Source organism: Balaenoptera physalus, assembly GCF_965194825.1.
Source record: "Balaenoptera physalus genome assembly, chromosome: 2".
NCBI classification, from domain to species: domain Eukaryota; kingdom Metazoa; phylum Chordata; class Mammalia; order Artiodactyla; family Balaenopteridae; genus Balaenoptera; species Balaenoptera physalus.
In genome coordinates this window covers 178,894,398-178,913,967 of record NC_138883.1, presented here as the reverse complement: position 1 = coordinate 178,913,967, position 19,570 = coordinate 178,894,398, and the positions used below count along the sequence as shown (strand labels likewise).

At 40.8% G+C, this 19,570-nt stretch overlaps 1 protein-coding gene across 12 annotated transcripts in view; it reads left to right on the top strand.

Annotated features, from left to right (window-relative positions):
- Nucleotides 1-19,570, top strand: part of WAC (WW domain containing adaptor with coiled-coil) — an 81,786-nt gene that overhangs the window by 37,747 nt on the left and 24,469 nt on the right. For all 12 annotated transcript variants that reach the window (XM_082448951.1, XM_082448948.1, XM_082448944.1 and 9 more), the window contains 3 exons: nucleotides 8,707-8,813; nucleotides 14,808-14,923; nucleotides 15,515-15,627. In XM_082448951.1, the coding sequence (XP_082305077.1) occupies nucleotides 8,707-8,813; nucleotides 14,808-14,923; nucleotides 15,515-15,627 (336 nt within the window). The remainder of the gene's footprint in view (nucleotides 1-8,706; nucleotides 8,814-14,807; nucleotides 14,924-15,514; nucleotides 15,628-19,570) is intronic.

Genomic DNA, 19,570 nt, shown 5'->3' with positions numbered 1-19,570 from the left:
TTTGAGAAACGCCCTATGCACAGTCGTCATCCCTGGCCCCTCACTGAGTGTCAGCGGTCAGCGGGCGTCTTCATCTAGAGCAGTGCTGGCCAGCAAGCCCCGTATGCGATTTTAAATTTTCTAGTAGCCAATGTCTGGAATTAATTTTACTAATATACTGTTTAACTCAATATATTACATAGTATAAAAGTATTAATGTGCTATTTTACACTTCTTTTGTACTGAGTCTCTGAATCCAGTGTGTATTTTACACATGGCACATCTCAGTTTAGAGGAGCTGCACGTCATGTGCTCACTAGCTATATGTAGGCTAGTGGCTGTCATTTGGGTACTGCAGATCTGTAGGGAGTAACTCAACTACAGGGGACTGTCAGGTGCCAGCCCATTGTTGACACGTCATCTTATCTGTTTCCCCTCTCCCCAGGAGAAAGTCTGGTTAGCTACAACTTTTGCTTTTCACCACCAGTTAGCTCATATGCAATTGGTAAATGGCATCAGTATAAACTGAAGTTGTGTGTTGGTTCATACATGAAATTTTTTTTTTTTTCTAGGCAGTGCAAATCAAGATAGTAGGAGTAAGGTTATAACCTTCAAATAGAAAGAAAAAGCCCTCAACTAGCTGTACAGGCAGGACCCCTAAAGAACATTTCAAGTCTGCTCCCCTTGCCTTGCATGGCTCCCCCTCTGTGGCAAGTTGCACTTTTCTTCTCTGTCCATTTGGATTGTAGCCTCAATGCTCAGAATTTCATTTCCATGTTCTCAACCCCAGCAATTTAATATCCCCTGAAGCAATCTGCAGCCATGCTGAGCTGCTTGCCTGTGCTGTTCAGGTTTTTGTTAGTGCTCTGGCTGTGGTAAAGTTGCATAGTTTTGAGTGATTTGCTCCTACCCTATTTTTCCCATAAAACTTTTAGCGTGCAGTTTTGCAGAGTCTAAGGTTTTTCAGGAAAACATTTACTATGTTACAGCAGAAATAGCCATTACAGATACATGACTTCCTTTGTGAAGCCCCTTTGTTTTTACACACTTGTGGTCTCCGGTTTGAAGGGCTGAGAGGAGGCCACTTGGAATGAAGCGCAGTCTGGGTACGGACCCCCAGGGCCAGCTTGACAGGGGGGTGCCTATTAACAGTTCGCGTCTGCGCGTCCCGTCTCATGCCACGTGAGTCACAGTCCCTGTGAAATTCAGCTTTGAATGCGACAGTTTTTAATAGACTGAAGTTTGAGGTCCACTGCTGAACCTTGCTCAGTCATGCCTATCATCTGCTTGTGTTAGTTTGAATAGCAGTTCGGGGTGGTGGATGTACTTGGAATCTTTCATTATCATTATAGGTGTACCTTACGTGTTGTTTCCAGTTTCTTGGAGAAGGCATTAAGACTTAATTTCTAAGTCTGAGGATGTAGTAGAGAATTCTAGTGGTTGTCTTGTTCTGAATAAGGACACAAATGCCATACATAGTATTTTACCCCTGAGTAGAGTGGAAACTAGTTTCACCTTTAGAAAAGCTGGTTGCATTTCCCAGCCTTGTTTGTTTATATAGAATTGTATATACTTCCCACTTGCCACCTAATGTCCGAGTTCCCTTATTCTAAATGCCAGGGCAATCTAATTGCTTAACACCCATTTCTTGCTGAGTTAGGTGAGTTTTGCTACATTTTTTGGGTCCATTTCCCGTAGTGCTCTCTTAGGGCTCCATCTTTCTCAGACTGTAGGTTATATCCTTCTCACCCTTAAGATCTACCTTCTGAAGTTCAGAGGATGACAAGTAGGAGGGCTTATTCTGCCTTTGAAGTAGTGAAGATTCTGTCAGGGAAGAAGTCAGCATCGTACATTGTTATGTTAACTCTCTCTGTCTTAGATGAATACTGTCCAGTCCAGGAGTCAGCACACTTTTTCTTAAAGGGCCGGATAGTGAAAATTCTAGTCTTCCAGTCTGCATCCTCACTGCCACGATGAAAAGAGCAGCAGTGGCTGTAGACAGTACGTAAATGGCCAGCTGCACCGCACACCCAGCAGGTTGTAGCTTGCCGATCCTTGTGTTCTAGTCTGGTACTAGCATCCAGTCATGTTGCCACGTCTTCTTTTCATGTCTGCCTTGGGTTGGAGCTCCAGACGGGAGAACTTTGCCCACTCCTGTAGGTTGATCAAGTTGCAAGGATAAACATAAACCGCCCCCCGCCCCACCCCCCCGCCTTTTGCCCCCTCCCAAAAGCAAGACCCCAAGTAATTCTCAGTAGTATCCCTTTCTGAGAAGTCTTGAATACTTGCTTCATCAGTCTTAACTTTAATTTTTTAAGGTTGGTTTAAATGTGTATTACTTAAAACCAATTTTATCCCACTTATCCACAAATTCTACTTTTCTCAAGGAGATAATTTCTGTTTCTTTAAAGTAGCAGGCCTTTTTCTTGGTAATGTAAAGAAAGCATAAAGGGCACCAGACATATATAATCAGTTTTTGCTTCCATTACTTTGTTGGGCCAAACAGCATCTACGAGGTGATCTCTCACCAGCATATATGTATGTAAATCTCTGGATTTAGCATTGAAAATCTGAGGTCAAGTTTTATGTATGGCTCTACTTTTCTTTGGATATGTTACCATCCTCAAATCACTTACTCTTTCTCTCAGCTTTAGACTCTACATTCTACTACTACTGCTACTACTACTACTACTACTACTACTACTACTACTTTAAAAAAAAAAACACTTCTGTTCTTATCCTGAAACATACAAATCCATCCATCATGGAATAAGATATAAAAATTTATGTGAGTTTTTAAGATAAAATAGGAGTTTTCAAAGAAATACTGTTTTGTAGCACTTTAAAGGTATGGCTGTACAAAATCATAACCATCATCATTGCTCTGACCTTGTTTTCCTGCTTGCATGTTACTTCATTTTGGAAAGAACTACATGGAGAAATTAAAAGCCTCAGTGCTTTTAATGCCTCCCTTCCCCCCCAGTGCTTTGGAAGATAATATAAACTGTAGCTTTTTAAATGGACAGTTACCTTTGTTCAGCTTATCATAGTCCTGATACTCAGAGGCAAAGCTGCCCTCCTTCAGTTCTGAAGTGCATCCTTTGGGCCCTGATCTAAAGCTCTGTTGCCTGCTTCATCATGCTTCCTATAAAATCTTTTACTTAGTTTGGATTCTTAAGAATGTGAGTTTACTCCTAGTCTTTCAGTAAAATATCTGTATCTTACTTTTGCTCCTCACTTTTTTTTTTTCCCTTCTTTTTCGCCACACCTCGTGGCTTGTGGGATCTCAGTTCCCTGAGCAGGGGTAGAACCCGTGCCTTCAGCAGTGAAGGCGCAGAGTCCTAACGACTGGACTGCCAGGGAAGGAAGTCCTCCTCACTTTCTGAAGTTAACAGTTGTTAGTTTTGCCAAGTGTTCTAGATAAATCTGTTTCGTAGAATGTGGAGTCTAGGCCCCATTCAAAAAGCTCCTGTTTCTGAAATCTCAACTCGTAGTGTACAAGTATGGTGTTGTAGTAGCCCATATTACTGTTCCTTTTTTATTTGCATGCAGCTGTAAAGCTTGATTTTTTTGGAAAAAAAAATTCATGAGTTACATCTGAAAAGTGCAGATTTTGGCATAGAGCAGAGATTTTCTTTAAAGTCTAATTTGGAGTATTGATTTTTCTTTGTAACTGAATGTGTTTGGGGTCCTCATACCGCCCCCCAGGTTTGGTGATCCTCTTAAGAGGAGTCATAGGACCTTGATTACCATGGCTATGACTTACGAACCATGAAAGAATACGAAATGTAGTCGGCAAAGGGAAAAGGCATCTGGGGCAAAACCTGGAAGACACCAGGTGCAAGCTGCTAAGAATCTTGCCCCAGTGGAGTCGCACAGCAGACGCTTCATTCCTCCAGCAACGAATTGGGACAACACTGGTGAAATGTTGTCTACCAGGGAAGCTTATTAGAGATTTAGTACCCAAGGTTTTTATTGGATTTGGGTTCTTAGGTAGGCATCTCTGCCTAGTTTGTACCAAAAGTCTGGCTCCCCAGTAGGAAAGCAGGTGTTCAGCCTAAACCGTATTGTCTGCACAGCAGCTTAGCCACAGGCAGCCACTCTTGCCAGTTACTGTTGTGGCAGTCAGTCCTCCTGAAGAGTCACTGTGCCAGCCAAGGGCCAACTCCGCAAGCAGGCTTTTCTAAGGACTGCAGTCTCAGGTTCCGTGTTAACTTTCCTGTATGCTTGAGCTTATTCTTGACTGATTTCTTCTTTCAGTCGTGTTCATTCTTGAAGTGTTTATTGAAGAATTCATTGACTACTATATTAAAAAAAAAGTTTAGGGTGTTTTACATAAATACATACCATCCAGCAAGATAAATTTAAAAGTAAGTAGATGAAGAAACCGTCAGGCATCTCAAGCAGCGGTCTTGCTGGGAAATTTCCTCTCTTTTGTCACCTACATTTTGTTGGGCACTTAATCCCCTTTTGTCTTTTGTCACATCACTCGCTTTTTTGGGTCTGAATCTGCTTCTAGTTTCCCCAGTAAGCTGGGTCCTATCCAAGATTAAATCTCGGTCATTGCCTTTTCTCTTGCCATGCCGTTACTTCATTCTGAGCTCGTAGTGCTTGTTTATTATATTCTGTGTGCATCCCCTAACTTTCATGTTTTTTTTTTTTAATTTATTTATTTAATTTATTTATTTTTGGCTGTGTTGGGTCTTCGTTGCTGCGCGCGGGCTTTCTCTAGTTGGTGGAGAGCAGGGGCTACTCTTTGTTGCGGTGCGTGGGCTTCTCATTGCAGAGCAAGAGCTCTAGGTGCGTGGGCTTCAGTAGCTGCGGCACGCAGGCTCAGTAGTTGTGGTGCATGGGCTTAGTTGCTCCGCGGCATGTGGGATCCTCCTGGACCAGGGATCGAACCCGTGTCCCCTGCATTGGCAGGCGGATTCTTAACCACGGTGCCACCAGGGAAGCCCCCATCTTTTTAATGGAAGAGACTTCTTGATCCACTTCTAAATTCCTTTTCCTCCTCATTTCTTTTTTTAAGTTACAGTTGTTAGTTTTGCTAAGTGATCTAGATAAATCTGTTTCATAGAATGTGAAATCTAGTCCCTATTCAAAAAGCCCTTGGCAGAAGACCTTAATAGACATTTCTCCAAAGAAGATATACAGATTGCCCACAAACACATGACAGAATGCTCAACATCACTAATCATTAGAGAAATGCAAATCAAAACTACAATGAGGTATCACCTCACACCGGTCAGAATGGCCATCATCAAAAAGTCTACAAACAATAAATGCTGGAGAGGGCGTGGAGAAAAGGGAACCCTCTTGCACTGTTGGTGGGAATGTAAATTGATACATCCACTATGGAGAACAGTATGGAGGTTCATTAAGAAACTAAAAAAGAGTCATGTACCACAATGTTCATTGCAGCACTATTTACAATAGCCAGGACATGGAAGCAACCTACGTGTCCACCGACAGATGAATGGATAAAGAAGATGTGGCACATGTATACAATGGAATATTACTCAGCCATAAAAAGAAACGAAATTGAGTTATTTGTAGTGAGGTGGATGGACCTAGAGTCTGTCCTACAGAGGGAAGTAAGTCAGAAAGAGAAAAACAAATACTGTATGCTAACACATATATATGGAATCTTAAAAAAAAAAAAAAAAGTTCTGACGAACCTAGGGGCAGGACAGGAATAAAGATGCAGATGTAGAGAATGGACTTGAGGACACAGGGAGGGGGAAGGGTAAGCTGGGACAAAGTGAGAGAGTGGCATGGACATGTATACACTACCAAATGTAAAATAGATAGCTAGTGGGAAGCAGCCGCGTAGCACAGGGAGATCAGCTCGGTGCTTTGTGACCACCTAGAGGGGTGGGATAGGGAGGGTGGGAGGGAGACGCAAGAGGGAGGGGATATGGGGATATATGTATACGTATAGCTGATTCACTTTGTTATACAGCAGCAACTAACACACCATTGTACAGCAGTTATACTCCCATAAAGATGTTAAAACAAAAAAGAAACCCTGTTTCTGAAAATTGGAATCCATGATCTCAAACCCTGCTGCTGCTTTATCAACTAAGTCTACTGAATATTCTAAATCCTTTGCTGTCATTTCAAACAATCTTCACAGCATCTTCACCAGGAGTAGATTCCCTCTCAAGAAACCACTTTCTTTGCTTATTCATGAGAAGCAATTCCTTATCCATTCAGGTTTTATCATGAGATTGCAGCAATTCAGTCACATCTTCACCTCCACTTCTAGTTCTCTTGCTGTTTCCACCACGTCTGCAGTTCCTTCCTCCATCGAAGTCTTGAACCCCTCAAAGTCATCCGTGAGGGTTGGAATCAGCTTCTTCCAAACTCCTGTGAATGTTGATATTTTGACCTCTTACCGTGAATCATGAATGTTCTTCATGGCATCTACAATGGTGAATCCTTTCCAGAGGTTTTTCAATTCACTTTACCTAGATCAGTCAGAAGACTCACTGTCGGTGGCAACTATAGCCTTACGAAATGTATTTCTCAAAAAAGAACAGGAAGTTGAAATGAGCCTTGATCCATGGGCTGCAGAATAGATGTTGAGTTAACAGGCATGGAAACAACACGAATCTTGTCCATCTCCATCAGAGTTCTTGGGTGACCAGATGCCTTGTCAGTGAGCTGTAATATTTTGAAAGGCATCTTTTTTTCTTAGCAGTAGGTCTCAGCAGTGGGCTGAAAATATTCAGTAAACCATGTTATATAAACTGATGTGCTGTGATCCAGGCTTTGCTGTTCCATTTACAGAGCGCAGGCAGAGTAGATTTAGCATAGAGTTCTTAAGGGCCCTGGGATTTTCAGATGGTAAATGAGCATTGGCTTCAACTTCAAGTCACCAGCTGCCTTAGCCCCTGAGAGAGACAGCCTGTGCTTTGAAGCTTTGATGCCAGCCATTGACTTCTCTCTATGAAAGTAACAGAAGGCTCTTTCAGTCTACATTGGAAATCTGTTGAGTGTAGGTACCTTCATGAATGATCTTAGCTAGATCTCCTGGGTGACTTGCTGCAGCTTCTACATCAGCACTTGCGGCTTCACCTTGCACTTTGATGTTACGGAGACGGTTTCTTTCCTTCAGCCTCATGAGCCAACCTCTGCTAGCTTCAGAGTCTTCTCTGCAGCTTCCTCACCTCTCTCAGCCGTCATAGAGTTGAAGGGAGTTGGGGCCTTGCTCTGGACTAGGTTTTGGCGTAGGGGCATGTCGTGGCTGGTTTGATCTTCTGTCCAGCTCACTAAAACTTTCTCCACATCAGCAGTAAGGCTGTTGCGCTTTCTTCCGTGTGTTCACTGGAGCAGCACTTTTAATTCTCCTTCAAGAACTTTTCCCTCGCATTCACAACTTGGCCAACTGTTTGGTGCAAGAGGCCCAGCTTGCTTCCCGTCTTGGCTTTAGACCTGCCTTCCTCACTGAGCTTCACCATGTCTGGCTGTTCATTCAGAGTGAGAGACGTGTGACTCTTCGTGTCACTGAGCACTGAGAGGCCACTGCAGGGTTATTAACTGGCCTCATTTCAGCATTGCTGTGTCTCAGGGAAGAGCGTGGCCCGAGGCGGGGCAGGCGGGGGCCGTCGGGACACAACAGCCTTCGTCAGTGAGGTCTGCCGTCTTGTGGGGGTGGTTGGTGGTGCTTCAGAACAGTTAGAGTAGCATATCAAAGGTCACTCACCACGGATCGCTATAACAGAGTCCCACGAACAGGCCTGAAATACCGCAAGAATTACCAAACTGCGACACAGAGATGCGGGGTGAGCCAGTGCTGTTGGAAAAGCGGCGCCGATAGATGTAAGGTTGCCACAGACCTCCGATTTGTTAAAAAACCCAGTAACTGTGAAGAGCAATAAAGCAAAGCCCAATAAAACAGAGGTGGGCCTGTAGTTGTTCCTGTTGATTGAAATGGTTAATTCTTATTCATTTCTTCTCATAACAGCTCTGGTTCTGACTGCTAATTAATTTCCAGGACCACTGGACCATCTAAATTGCTCTTCCCACTTCCAGTTTTTGTTCATTGTCTTGTAGCCTCCATACCACTTGCCAGCTCAATTTTGGGGGTGGGGAGTTGAATTATGTTACCTTGATACTGAAAAATAAATACATGGAATGAAATTGAAGTGCTAACAATTAGACTTTTGTAGTGGACCTTTTTGTATCATTAATCAAGTGTGGATATTTATATCTTGGTTTTTCTTAAGACAGTAGAAACCGTCATCACTGATGGTCTCTGAGATGTGTAGATTATTCATAAAACTCATGAGTTACTTTTAAGCAGTTTTTAAGAAGCGTTAGTCCTGTTGTGAGGAGATACGATGCTGTCTTCATCATCTTGAAATCAGGCACCTTCCCTGAAACTTAACTTTTTGAAAACTTCATACTGTTTTAGTTGAAATGTGGCAAAACTTAAAAGAACAAGTGTGGAAACTGTTTAAGAAGTTGAAAAATAATTGCAAAAACGTACTGGATAATTGTGACTTCTAGTTCTCTGTCAGTTGAATTTTTTTGCCTTTTTCTCTCTGTACGTTGTGTCTTTATTAGAACTTTTATTTTTAAAAAAGCTACAAGTTGCTAGAAATGATAAAAATGAGGTTTTGCAATGATGAGTTAGTGATATACAGTGGTCTGTAGTCTGATAGAAACCAGTGTAAACATCAAATGTGACTTACAATTCACTTTGCTTTTTATTTTTTTCAGGGACCAGTTACTCTCCCCAAGAAAATTCACACAACCACAGTGCTCTTCATAGTTCAAATTCACATTCTTCTAATCCAAGCAATAATCCAAGCAAAACTTCAGATGCAGTAAGTATATAAACGTGCCCAATTTTGTGTTTTTGGAATATGTTGCAAAAAAATTTTTTTTTAAATCAAAGTTGATCTTTTCTTAACACACTTGAACTAATGAGCTGGCCTTATTATTCGAACTGAGCATGGTCCAAATACGCCATCTTGGTATTGTTTCACCAAGAAATAATATTGTTTGCATTCCTCTATGGAGCAGAATTTACCATTGTGATATTTGAGATACAAAGAACTTTAGATTGTGAAACTTGTGGCTTAACTTGAGCTTCTTCTTTTCATAATCTATAAACTTCTGTTAAAAAAAATTCTATAAATTTATTGAGTTTCTACTTGTATTACATACTCTACAAGACACTAGTGACATAGAGGTCCGTCTCCTGAAAGGCATGAAACCCAGTGAAGAATTGTAGGTATTTCTAAAAATGAAGTAATTGTTAATGAAGTAACTGTTACTCAGGTTGAACTTTTTAGAGTCAAGGTTCAAACAAAAGTTTTAATACAGTCATTCAAAAATAAGGTTTCAATTTCCCAGGCATATGCTAGGTTGTTGATGTATAGAACTAAGAAAATGTAGCCCATCTTAAAGGAACTTTTGGGCCTATGGTGGAGACTGAAAAGTAAACCATTAAAATGATGCATGTTAATGTTGCTGGGGAGCCCTCAAGAGGGGGGCTGCAGCCTGGATGAGGAAGGTGTGCTGGCCAACAGACTGACTGTAACCCACGCAGTGGAAGAGGTTGGAATTTATGTAGCATGGAAAGGAACAGCACCTACAAAGACATAGAAATATGAAATAACACCACATGTTTGCAGAACACGGATTTCGATGGTGTGGAAGAATGGCAGGGGCTCAGGTTACAGAGAGAAATGGGGCCGGATTACAAAGCATTCTCTGCCTTTCCAGGGAATATGAACTATATGCAAAGGCAGTGGTGAGCTACTAAAAGGGTATAATCAGTGAAGTACCATATTTGCAATTTAAAAAACATCAGATAGCAGGGTGGAAAATACATCATAGGAAGAACAGCTAGAAGGCTATAGACGTGTAGGTTGAATCCAGCAGACATTGCCTTGGTTGTTCAGGTGATCATCATACCTTAATCGGTATTGAAAACCCTTGGGGTTTATTATTATTTGTCTCTTGTTGAATCAGTGTAGATACTACATTTCCATAGAAAATTGAGACGTCAGTGATTTTCATAAAAATTTTAGAGCAGTTTTAAATATTAGGGTCAAATTAGGAAAACAGGACTCATACCGGTTATTTTAGCATAGAGACTTTCAAATACAGGAAAGGAAAAGGAACATGTAGTGATTACCCCTGACGGCTGGGAGCAAAAGGAAGAGGTTGGGGTTATCAGAACCCAGTTGCTGAGAGGAGGAGCCTTGCACAGTTGGTGACGGTACCTCTGCGAGGTACGATGAAGCTGGTTCTGATTCTGGGTTGAGAGCTGGAAACCGGAACCTGCTGCGCTGCAAGGCTTCTTCCTCCTGCCTTTCAGCCCTCCTTTAATGCCTGGTACTGGCAGAATCTAAGAGGAAGCCAGCTGGCTAAACAGAATGCAATTGGCTTTATCCCAGCCTTAGCGTCACAGAATAGAGAAAGGGTGGTATCGAGACTGAGACAACAGCTTGATGAACCTTCACAGGTGTTCTCATCACACTACTTGTGCTGAGTCATTTTCACTAAGACGTATACTCAGGATTTTGCAATGAATGTCTCTGTTTTTGTGAAAAATGGCCCCTTTAAATTAACAGGCTAGCACTAACCTAATGTTCCCTTTATTACTGACAATTTAGATTTGGTATTTGCTATTAGGACAGAGGCGGGCCATGTGGACATTGTTTCGGTGGAAAAAATTCCTTGTTCAGGGAAAACAGTTTCTGATTATTTTGATTTTCAAGAAATGGATTGACATAATGAAATCAGAAAGAATAAATAATGGGCATCAGATAAATTTGAAAGATCCAAATTCTAAAGGGTGTCAGGGGACTGCACTGTGTGAGTGGAAAATGAAGACGGATTAAATGTCATGTGTTTTCAGAATCAGGGTTCCCCTTTCTGTAGATTTCAACTCTAGGTATATAATTAACCTCAAGTAGTGGTCTTTTTCACCATAGTGTACCCAGGGGGAATGACATTTTTACAAACTATAAATTTAATGTTACCTGAGAGCCTGGCTTTTGAACATTTCTGAAGGTTACTTGTAAACTGACTTTGTCCTAAAATCACTTAATGGAAGGTTTTTGAGTAGTAAAGTAAAACATAAAGTCACCTTTCATTAATACTTTCATAATGAAAGAAGAGATGAACAGAAGAATATCAGGTAACCCAGGTCAACACGTTATTTGAACCCAGGTTAAAATACGGAATAGCTTTTTTTTTGAAGTGGGTTTTTATTTTCTCTTTGTGCTTTTTAAGTTTTAAATCTGTCTTTGAAAATCAGTAGCAGTATTATTTGGAGTTACGCACACAGATATGTGGTTGTATGGATTTATATTTATCAAGTTAACTGTTGGAAGTCGAGTTGCAATTACCTTGTTTTTTTGGTATGAAGATATTCACATGTAGGCCTCCTTGGATTTAAGTATGTAGCCTGTTGAACGCCGCCTCCTTCCTAACATAAATCATGGTAGGATTGACAGACATCACGTAGGCTGCCTTAGATTATGTTACGCATATTCCTGATTTTTTTTAAGAGATCTCTTTATTCAGAGAATCTGTTTATTTAGGAAGAGAAATTTATTTCCATTTAAAGACATTATAATTGGAATCTTCCCTTAAGTATCGTTTACCAATTTAGATTTGCTGGAGGTGCTTTAAATTCAGTCCTAGGTTACTTTGCATTTATACTCCAGCTCCCCTTGTTATGAATTAAATATCTTCTGTTATCAATTAAATATCTTCTGGAGGTTTTAAGTTGGAGGCTCTTCTTCAGATCTATTCTCTGTAACCAGTCTTGACTGAAGATATTCTACCTAACCATAGAACTCTTAGGACTCCATGAAATTCTTTGTTACAGTGAGTGCCATCTTTGATGTTATTTAATAAACTATTAACAGTGCATAATTAAATTTCGGGATTAACACTTTATTTTCCATAGTTTAACTTTGAGAAGAAGTGGTGGAAGTCTGTATTTTGGAGGGAGTAAATAGGCGGATGCTTTTTTATTTAAGAAGAGGAAAGCAGCGTTGATATAAGTTCTAAAAGAGATTTTGAACTGAAAGAGTAGACGGTTGCTTCAGTAACTATTCAGTGCCGTTCTTATAGAGCGGCCATTCCATGCTTCGTAGTCTCAGGGCCTCTTATAGTCATGAAAATTGAGAGCTTTTGTTTACGTGGACTCCATCGTGAGTAACCATATCAAAAATTAAAACTGATAAATTTGAAAGATAATTTAAAAATTGTAAAACTACTACATGTCAACACATGTAATATATTTTTTTGAAAAATAACTTGCTATTTTTTTGAAAAACAGACATTGAGCATCTCTTTAAATGCCTGAGTAGAGAGAAGATACCTAGAATTTCATAGTTGTTCTACCTTCAGTCTTTTGTGATATCAGATTTCCCATAAAGCCTCTGAGAAAACTCCCCTGTGTTCTTGTGATAGAATGAGGAGGAAAAAGACAAAATTTGTCTTAGTATTATTACGAAAATGGTTGTGATTTTGTGAATGATCTCGGGGTCCCTCAAGGGTCCCTGGGCAGCACTTGGCAACTGCAGCAAGCCTAATTTAGAAAACTTGAAATGTTTGCAAAACTCTTGTTGAATTCTTAATTTTAGATACCTTTTTTTAATCAGGGAACTTGAGACTCTAATCTATAGCATGGTGACTGTAACTGGTGACACTGTATTGTGTAATGGGAACGTGCTAGGGGAGTAGAGCGCCAGTGTCCTCCCAGAAGAAGTGCCTGTGAGCGAGGTGACGAGACAGACGTGGTCATCGCTACTGTGTGCGCTTTAGATGTCTTACAATTTTATCTGTCAGTTATACCTTAGTCAGGCTGAAAAAAATACAACCTGGGGGGGGGGCATTTAACACCTGCTGTTGCATATCAGCATTTAAAAACATTACCCTGTTACTTAAGGGTTTTTTCCTTAACCTTTTTTTGAGGATAGAAGTAGGGTGGAGAAGATGAGCTTAAGTTACTGGTATGTGATTGCAGTGCTATACCTGGAGCACATTCTGTCAAGTAAGACATTAACTAGTACTAACCTAGGGTTTGGAGAACCCATGCTCTTCAAGGTTCTGGTCTTTGAACTTTGAACTGTCCTGGAGGTTGTGCCAGAGTGGACATTGACCGCCATGAGATACACTGCCTCGTTGAGCTGTGGTAGTGTCTGTCCTGAAAGCAGGCCTTCGGCTTGGGAAGCAGTGTGTTAGCACGGTGCGCCCTGACCGGGGCTCCTCGTCTCTCCAGACAGGCCACAGTCGGCACAGGCGGCACTTTGCGGGGCACGGGCTTAGACCCTCCGCTCTACTCTGGTGGCCTCTGTCCCCTGCCTCAAACCCCCTTCTGCCTCTCCAGACCGAACTAGTAGCCCCATGTGGCCACTTGCCCAGCAAACCACATCTTCCAGATACATCCATAGAGGCGCTCAGTGGGCATGCTGATTTAGGTCTAGGGAGTGCTGGGTGGTGGAAGAGAACCTTTTGAACTTGGCCTTCTGCGATTGGCTTTCCTGCAGCCTGGCAAAGCCTCCTGGAGGCTAGAGGGCTTGAGAGTTAACTCTCCGCTGATCTTTAGAGGTCTGGAAGCACAGGGCTGATCTCCAGCAGCTTCACGATTTTGAGACGCCAGCCGGAGAGCGTAGCCTGCCTCATTTCTTCAGCTGTCCTCAGGACCCTTACGGCATTTCCGGGGTCGGTATCGACTTAGCGGAAGGGGTAGATGGCCAGAGACCTGAGTTTTGATCCTTTCTTGCGCCACTGATTGCTTTTGTGACCTGTGGACCGCTTGTAAGTTCTCTCAGCTTGTTCCTACGTGGTAGATTAAAGAAAGCTGGGTGTAGGCAGTACATAAGAGTCCCTTTCCTTAAGCTTTAAAATTGTGTTCCTCTGCACTCTGGTGAGCCCAGAAGGAGGATGGGCTGCCAGAGTATAACCTTATTTCATTTTAGCCTCAAAGCTCTTTTGAAAACAGTAAAAGTCATGTACAAGTGTCCTTGGGGTTCTACCAGATTTCCTGGAGCTGGTGCAGGCACTTAAACATTACTTTTGTTGAGATTAGTTCCATGAGAACTGGGCCTTTCAGATATTTCTAACTTCATTATAATTTTACAGTGCCTATGAAATTACTAGCAAGAAATTACTGTATCTGAGAACTTTCGGAAGACAGACCAGTTTTAGTTACGGGGCAATGAGCAGCACCGCCGACCCTGTGTGCTGTGGGAGACAAGGTCTAGTTAATACTTGACCCAGCTCCTGGATTTTGAAGTGGAAACAAATCCATAGCTGCTAATTAGCTTTGTGTTTACATTAAAGCTTTTTTGTGTGTGCTTTTTTCCCACTAAGTAACAGTGAATACAGGCAGGCTGTTCTCTGTCACACTCTTTGTGATTACTGTTGTGCCTTAGAGTGTTTAGAACTGATGTGCTCTCATGCCATCAGATCAGTCAGTTGAGAGTGGCTTTTCCACGTGACTAGATTTCAGCAATTAAAACTGTGGTAATGGGGGGCTTTGTAATGCTTTTCTAAAGTCACTATGATGTTAGTTTCGTGTCATTCTTCCTGTGCCTAATACACCTTCTAATCTGTTTAATTTGATATTTTATAGAGTTTTCCATTGTTACCCTTGAAGGTTTTCATAGACTAGGGTCTCCTAAGATATATATGCAGATAATTACATCTTAGACATCTTAGATCAGGGCACTTTTATCTCAAGTCTTTTTCCATATGTATGCCTTGAAAACCATTGACCTTCTTGATATTTCATACCAAGTGATTCAATTGTATTAACGTTTTCTAATTTTCTAAAATGTGTTTTCAAGCCTTATGATTCTGCCGATGACTGGTCTGAGCATATTAGCTCCTCTGGGAAGAAATACTACTACAACTGTCGAACAGAAGTTTCACAGTGGGAAAAGCCAAAAGAGTGGCTTGAAAGGTATTTGCTCATCTAACTGAACAGTATTTCTTGCTCTTGGTTCTACAGGCTGACGTCTCAGGGTGCGAAACCTTCTAAGCTCAGGCTTAGTGCGATGCTCACCACTCCTTCATTGCAGCGGTTGGCCCGTGGTCTGTGTTTCCCGTAGTTTCTCTTTACCTTGAAAAGCAAAACCAGAAAAACTAGGACAGATGCGCAGCTGTCCACAAGGGCCTTGTGAACAGTCCGTGTGTTTATGTAATTTAAAAATCTATATTAATCTGTAATCTATCATACATCTTCCCTATAATTTGTATTAGAAAACTTTATCATTCTTGTAGGACAATAATATGTTTCCTTCATATATGTAGAATTATCATGACAGAGTTTTGGTTGTAGGGTTAATGGCATGTAAATACTGGGTATAATATTGCCATCAGTGAGAAACATTAATGTTGTTTGCTATATCCCATGTCCCACACCAGTTGAATGATATTACTGCCTTGTTTTTTTATGTTCCGTATACAGTTTCTTTGAGCATTTGACCAGAAGTGTTAAATGTAGATTCATTGTATCTCTTGTAATTTTTATGGGTGTATCTTTTATTTTTAGAGAACAGAGACAAAAAGAAGCAAACAAGATGGCAGTTAATAGCTTCCCAAAAGATAGGGATTACAGAAGAGAGGTGATGCAAGCAACAGCCACTAGTGGGTTTGCCAGTGGAAGTAAGTATTAATTTCTTTCTTTGAACCAGTATAATGTTTGATTCATTCCTGTAGTTTGTTTACTTTACAGATTTATGTGCACAGCCGTTTATATAGGTAAACTAAAAGAAATAGAAACATAAAAGGTTTTCTGTGTTGGGTCTGTCCTCTTAACGTGCATCGTTTTGTTCTCGAAATGGTGCACGTGGAGTTGTCCATCACTACCCGTGATGGCTCTAATGCCGCTGAGTTGGTGAAGAAGTAAGATTTCATGCTGTGGATTGACTGGAGACCCCACCCCCATTTACACTGGTCACTGAGAAACCCGCTGGGTTTCAGTCCAGTAACTGAACGATGGCCGCACACAGAGTGACGTGAAGTGCCTGTCTTCGTCTGTGTTATCAGCAAGAAGCTTGTTCATCCTTGTATCTGGAAATGGGTTTCACCATGGTCGTAGATCTGTGTGTCGTCTCCATACTGTGGGCACCTTCAGGTTCTTTTGAGGTCAGATTTTGTCCAAGTTGGACAATATGGGTAACATACATTTATTTTTAAGTTCAGATAAAATTTGAATTTGAACATTTTACTAAATATATTCTATTCCCAGTGGCTTGTCTTGCCTAGAATAAAATTTAAATGCCACATAGAATTCTTAGGCTCTTCATCAAATTTTGAAGTTTTGAGAATCTTTCGATGTGTTTTGGGAATTCTTAGACTTCAGCGTTTGAATTCTCCTTCTGTAACTCAGAACAAAAAAGTAGGGTTATATTTGGTCCCAGTGGAGGATATTGAATTTTTGATGGGAGAAATTACTTAAGATGAAACAAATAATATAGTTCTGTAGGACTGAATGTTTAAAGTATGTTCCCTGGAACATTTAACTTTTTATGTTAGTGAAATTGTACCTAATTCTTAGAAAATAACAGTGGTTTAAAGCACTGAAGTTAGGAAATTTAAGAATATTGTATTTTGAGACAGAAGACTTGGGTTGTAATCCCATTTCACTTAATATCTTAAGTAACTGTGACTTTTTGGAGAATAACTAAAAATGAGAGGTTTTCCTTTCCAGGTTAAAAAAAATATAGTGCCCAGCTTGTGGTCCTCCTGAACAAATTGTGGATATCCAGGAAGAGTGGCTAGATGAGTGTAAAAATAACGTTTTTTGGTTATTGGGCCAGGCCTCTCCACGTAGTGGCTGATGGTTCCCAGAGAAGAAAAGATCAGAGCCTAGTATGTTTGTTCTTTCCAAAATAACCTAGTCACTCGTCCTCTCTTGGGGTAATTAGAGGTCTGATAGAAAAGTTGATGGAAGTGAAAATACTATTTTTGGCTGCTTAATAAAAATCTTTAAGGAAATAAAATCAGAGTTGTGGTTTCAAATTATCTGTGTGCATCTTTTTCTTTCAAAAGGGAAATCAGTTTTTTCTTTCTTCTTTATGATTTCAGAAGTTAGGCATGTTTGTTATTAAAAGTAGAGAGAGGGAAAGTATTTTAATCTCATGACTCAGGAACACTTGGAGACATACGCTTTTTTCTAGCTGCCTGTGAAAGTATATAAAAACTACATGTGCATGTATTTTACACCAAAAATAGGATTGTATGTTACTGTTCTTAACCTTTTTCTTCTGTTCAATAATGTTTCAAGGATATGGAACTTCCCTGGTGATCCAGTGGTTAAGACTCTGTGCTTCTACTGCACGGAGCGCGGGTTCGATCCCTGGTTGAGGAACTAAGATCCCGCGTGCCGCGTGGCGCGGCCATAAAAAATTAAGAAAAAAATGTTTTCCAAGGATTTGTTTCCTTTTGCCATTTTATAGTGCAACGTACGTTAACTGCATGGTGTCCCGGTTTTGGACGTGCCCCCATTCGTAAATAATCCTCTCTCCATGGATACCCACGTGATTTTTAGCTTCTTCCTGCAGTGAACAATGCTGTTGTTCCTATTTCTGCCCACTTCCCTGATTACTTCCTTAGCTAAATTCCTAGAAGTGCAGATGAGGAGTCGGTGGGTCTTTGTTTGTACTGAAATGTACTCCTTTATCACACTTCTTGAGTTTTAAGTAATGTTTGAGAAAGGGCTGCAGCTGTATTGCTGCTACTTTTTTTTTAATTGGTCAACTGACTGTACTTGGCGTGATAGTAATAATGGTCACTAGGCACTGAAGTGCTTAACTTTGTGTATCCAAAAAATGCTGCCAGAGTCTCCTATGTGTCTGGTACGTTGGTGTTCATGTAGGGTAGGGCCTAAAGCTCTGTTGTCCCGAACAGCCAGCTAAAGAGGTGTGCGTGTGGAGGGGGCAGGGAAGGTTGGGAACATTTCATACATAAAGAGGTAAAGGTAGGAAAAAAGATTCTTAAAGAGCGTTTTTGTGTTTCGGGAGTTTTGGCAATGTAGCAAACAATATCCACAGTTTGACAGTGAAGTTGTAGGGGTAAAATTTTAAATTTGGTATTACTGCTGCTGTAATTGTACTGGTGTAGTTGTATTATTGATTATTTTTATTACCTTTAATCGGTGCCTCACAGACTGATTGCTCTGTGGTTAGAGAAACTTTAACTTGGGTTCCTCAGCAGTGGCACGGATGGCGCTTGGGGTCAGGGAATGCGTGTGGATTCTGTCCTGTGTTGTAGGATGTAGAGCATTACACCTGGCCTCTCCGTGCCAGCCCCGGTAGCACACGTCTCCTCGCCCAGTGGTGGCACCCAAAAGTGTCTGCAGATGTTTGCTGAGTGTTCTTGTCGTGGGGCTGTGCGGATGGAGTCTCTGCTGAGCGGCGTCGCGTCTCGAGTGAGTCGTGAGCAGGAGAAAGCTGTTGGCGCCATAGCGCCCTCGTGTGCTGTAACGCTCTGCAGTGTCTCTGCTGCAGGTGTGCGCTGACAACTTGAAAACTGCTTTGCGGTTTAAGCCTACTTCCTTCTTTGTGCTCTCGTGCTCTCTAGACTTGGAGGAACCATGAACTGGAAAAAACGACACAGTATTCAACAGGGAGGGCATCCTTTGGTAATATCATTACATATCATGTGCTTGAATCTTAAGGTGTTTTTCTCCTTGGAAGTTGCTTTAATCCTTCAGTTACTGATGAGACTGTTGTAATTTAGGCTGGAGATTTTTTGACAAATACATATTTTGTTACTGTGATTGTTGAAATTTTCCTTCTTTTGTACTCTTTTTGCGGAAGCAGAAGTACTTTTGAGTTTAAAATATTTTTGTGGCTTTAAATTGGGAGAGGATCTGTTTTTAGCATGACTGATAATACCGGGTATATTTTTCTGACGTTGCTGCAGATGTAGGGCTGCTGTTTTCAGATGGCATTATCTATAACTTGATTTTATAACTAACTCTGGTATTTGTTAGCATGATTAAAAATATGAATTGATGTGCTTATTGAATGCAGAGTTCTTTATAAAATTCAGCCATCCCAAAATGAGGTCATTTAAGCCCTAGTACCAACTACTTTAGAGCCCACTAATTAGCTACTTCAGTATTCAGAAAAGTCAGGCTAACAGCAAAGTAGTATTCCTTTGTAGTTGAACCACTGCGGATAATTCAGTCAATTATTAGAACCAAGATCTGTATTTTAAAAGAACGGACCGTTCACCTTTTCTATTTTTAAAATAATTTTTTTTTATCTGAGTAAAATGTTATACCTCTCCATATATTGATCTTTTAAAAAATGTTCTGTTTGAACCATGGTGTGGTTCTAAAGAATCCCCCAAAACTAGTAGCCCACTTGAAATCTCAGTATAGATTAAGTACTTAGAGTTGAGCTAAAATTCCTCTTGCAGTATTGGAATATTTATATGCTAGTGGTGAAACTGCAGGCGCTACCTGGGCTTGCAGTTTTATAAAAAGATGTTAAATACAAGTATGTTGGTAAATTGGCTGATGTTAAAGGCAGGATTCTAACGTCATCTTTTTTCTTCCCCTTCCGTCATTTCCGACATCTCTTTTTCTGAACTCTGA